The sequence below is a fragment of the Corapipo altera genome, unplaced genomic scaffold (assembly GCF_003945725.1).
Source record: "Corapipo altera isolate COAL_440 unplaced genomic scaffold, ASM394572v1 291, whole genome shotgun sequence".
NCBI lineage: Eukaryota > Metazoa > Chordata > Aves > Passeriformes > Pipridae > Corapipo > Corapipo altera.
The window spans coordinates 133,309-136,718 of record NW_020885112.1 but is presented as its reverse complement, the minus strand read 5'-3'; the positions used below and the strand labels follow the sequence as shown (position 1 = coordinate 136,718).

Sequence of the window (3,410 nt, the reverse complement as noted above, 5' to 3'; positions counted from 1 at the left end):
GCCGGGGGGGACCCGGGTACAGGGGGACACCGGGGGGTGTGGCTGAGCCAGGGGGTCCCTGGCATTGGGGAAGGGGGCTGGGACACCAAGGGAAGCCCCGGGGTGTGACAGGGGGTCATGGGGAGGGGACGCGGCTGGGGACCACCCCGGGGGGATGAGAGGGGGATGAGAGGGGGACCCCGGGGTATGGGGGGGGTCGAGGCCAGGGGACATCGCTGGGAACCCCCCTGGTGGGAGCCGAGGGGGCCCCCGGGAGGTGATGGGGTGTCATGGCCAAGGGACATTAGCTGGGGGGGGTCCCCTGGAGGACGAGAAGGGGACACTGGGTTGGGGTATCAGAGCTGGAGGGTCCCAAGGAAGGGAGCAGGGGGGGACCCCCAGCCCTGGCCGTGCCCCCCGGGTGCTGATGGCGCCTGGCTGCAGGGTATGGGGCAGGATGGGGGTCCTGGGCGGGGTGGGGGTCCCGGGGAGGGCAGTGGGGGTGACCCCCGGCCGTGCCCCCCAGGTGCCATGCTGATGGCCATCCGGCTGCGGGGCATGGACGCGGGGGAGACACTGGCCCTGACCCGGGCCATGGCCACCTCGGGCCGGGCGCTGGCCTGGCCGCCCGCCTGGCACGGGCTGGTGGTGGACAAGCACTCGACGGGGGGCGTGGGGGACAAGGTCAGCCTGGCCCTGGCCCCAGCGCTGGCTGCCTGCGGCTGCAAGGTGAGGGGCACCCCGGGGGCGGGCGGGGGGTCCCCGAGTCCCCGCACCCACCTGTGCCCACCCACAGGTGCCCATGATCAGCGGGCGCGGGCTGGGCCACACCGGGGGCACCCTGGACAAGCTGGAGGCCATTCCCGGCTTCCGAGTCTCCCTGAGCCCCGAGGAGGTGAGGGGGGAGGGCCCGGGGAGGGGACACGGGCACGTGGGCACCCAGGCACCCCCACTCCTGCAGGCACTGGGCTTGGGGGCTCTGGGGGGCTCCGGTGGGCTGCGGGGTGCTGATGGGGTGTGAGGTGCCAATAGGGCACCCATGGGGTCCAGAGGGGGGGTGGGTGCCACTGGGGTGTTGATGGAGTGCAGGTACCAGTGGGTTTTGGGTACCTACAGGGTGCCCATGGGGTGCTGGTGGGTTGTGGGAGCCTATGGGGCCCCAGTGGGGCACCGATAGAGTGCCAATGGGTTGTGCATGCCAGTGGGGTCCCAGTGGGGTGCTGATGGGGTGCAGGAAAGCAGGGGGTGCTCTTGCAGGCATCAGTGGGGTGCTGATGGGTTGCCCGTGGGTTGTGGGTGCCAATGGGGTACTTATGGGGTGCCAGTGGGGTAGAAACGGGATGTGGGGTGCCCATGGGGTGCTGAAGGGGTCCAAAGGGCAGAGGTGGGTGCTGATGGGGTGGCTATGGGTTGTGGGTGCCAGTGGGGTATGGGTGCAAACAGGATGTTTATTGGATGCCAGTGGGATGCTGGTGGGGCCCCAAAGGGATTCCAATGGGGTGTTGATGGGGTGTGGGTACCAAGGGGGTGCCAACGGAATATGGGTGCCAACGGGGTACCAACGGGGCACGGCTGCCCCGCAGATGTGCAGTGCCCTGGAGCGGGCGGGCTGCTGCATCGTGGGGCAGAGCGAGGAGCTGGCACCCGCTGACCGGGTGCTCTACGGGCTGCGGGACGTCACGGCCACCGTGGACAGCGTGCCCCTCATCACCGGTACGGGGCACGGGGGGCACGGGGGGCACGGGCACCCCGGCCGGGCACGGCCAGGGAGGGGGCTCGGGCGGTGACCCCCCGCCGGCACAGCCTCCATCCTCAGCAAGAAGGCGGCGGAGCAGCTGTCGGCGCTGGTGCTCGATGTGAAGTTCGGGGGTGCCGCCCTGTACCCCACCCAGGACAGCGCGCGGGAGCTGGCCCGGAGCCTGGTGAGACCCCGCGCCCCCCGGAGCCTCCTGAGCCCCCCGGCCCCCTGCCCTGGGGTTCGGGGCGCTGGGTTGGGGCACCTCTGCCCTCCCTGCTCTGTCCACTGTCCCTACCCGCTGTGCCCTCCCACTCTCTGTTCCCGCCCGCTCTCCTGCCCACCCTCCCTGTTGTCCCGGTCCGTCCTTATCCCTGCCTGCTGCCCCTGCCTGCCCTCCCTGTCCGTATCTCTGCCCACTGTCCCTGTCCCTTGTCACTGCCCCTCCCTACCCGCTCACCCTGCCCTCTATCCCTGTCCCCTGTCCCTGCCCGTCCGTGCCCGCTATCCCTGTCCCTGTCTGTCCCCTGTCCCTGCCCGTCCCTGTCCCTTCCTGCCATCCCTGTCCCTTCTCACTGTCCCAATCCCTGCTCGCTCTCCTCCCCGCTCTCCCTGCTCGCTGTCCCTGTCTGTTGTTCCTGTCCGTTGTTCCTGTCCCTTTCCCCGTCCCCACCGGCTCTCCGTGCCCGTGTCCCTGTCGCTGTCCGTGCCCAGGTGGAGGTGGGCACACAGCTGGGTATCCGCACGGTGGCCGTGCTGTCCCGCATGGATCAGCCCCTGGGCAGGGCCGTGGGGAACGCGCTGGAGGTGCTGGAGGCGCTGGAATGTCTGGACGGGGGCGGCCCCCCCGACCTGCGGCAGCTGGTCACGGCCCTGGGTCAGCGGGGGGACACGGGGACGGGACACGGGGACGGGGAGGGGACACGGGAGGGGGTGAGGGGGACACGGGAGGGGGTGAGGGGGACACGGGAGGGGCTGAGGGGGACACGGGGGGGACGTGGCCCAAGGGTGGCACACACGGGTCCCGTTCCAGTCCTGACCCCTCCCGCCTCGGGGTCTCCCCTCACACCCGGCCTTTACCCCCCCATCCCCAGGGTCCCACTCACCCCAGCCCTGAATCCCCCGATCCTCGGGGTCCCCCTCATCTCCAACCCTGCACCCCCCAGATTTGGGGTGCCACTGCACCTCCCCGGCCCCGGGGTCCCCCTGAACCCCCCTACCCCACGTTCCCACTCACCCCCAGCCCTGAATCCCCCCAACATTGGGTCCCCCTGACCCCCCCCAGCCTCAGGGTTTCCCCCTGTCTGTCTGTCCCTCCTGAACCCCTCCCGGGGTCCTGACCCCCCTCCCCTTCCCCCTGACCTGTCTCCCTGTCCCGGGGGGGTGGGGGGAAGAAGGGGGCAGCGGGGGGTCCCTGGGGGGTTCCCGCGGTGCGAGGGGGGTCCCAGCCCGTGCCGGTTTTGGGGTGCAGGCGGGGTGCTGCTGTGGCAGTGCGGGAAGGCGGCGGGGGCCGCGCAGGGCCGGGAGCTCCTGGGGCGGGCGCTGGACGATGGCTCAGCCCGGAGCACCTTCGAGGCCATGCTGGGGGCGCAGGGGGTGCCCCCCGACACCGCCCAGCGCCTCTGCAGCGGGACCCCCGCCCAGCGCCGCCGGCTCCTGGGAACGGCCAAGGTCTGCGAGGAGCTGCCCGCGCTGC

The 3,410-nt window shown here is 71.6% G+C and overlaps 1 protein-coding gene across 1 annotated transcript in view; it reads left to right on the top strand.

Annotated features, from left to right (window-relative positions):
- The window catches only part of TYMP (thymidine phosphorylase), a 6,911-nt gene that overhangs the window by 401 nt on the left and 3,100 nt on the right, over positions 1-3,410 (top strand). Inside the window, exons 2-7 of the mRNA XM_027669881.1 lie at positions 506-708; positions 776-874; positions 1,563-1,692; positions 1,783-1,901; positions 2,429-2,591; positions 3,186-3,408. Of these exons, the coding sequence (XP_027525682.1) occupies positions 506-708; positions 776-874; positions 1,563-1,692; positions 1,783-1,901; positions 2,429-2,591; positions 3,186-3,408 (937 nt within the window). The remainder of the gene's footprint in view (positions 1-505; positions 709-775; positions 875-1,562; positions 1,693-1,782; positions 1,902-2,428; positions 2,592-3,185; positions 3,409-3,410) is intronic.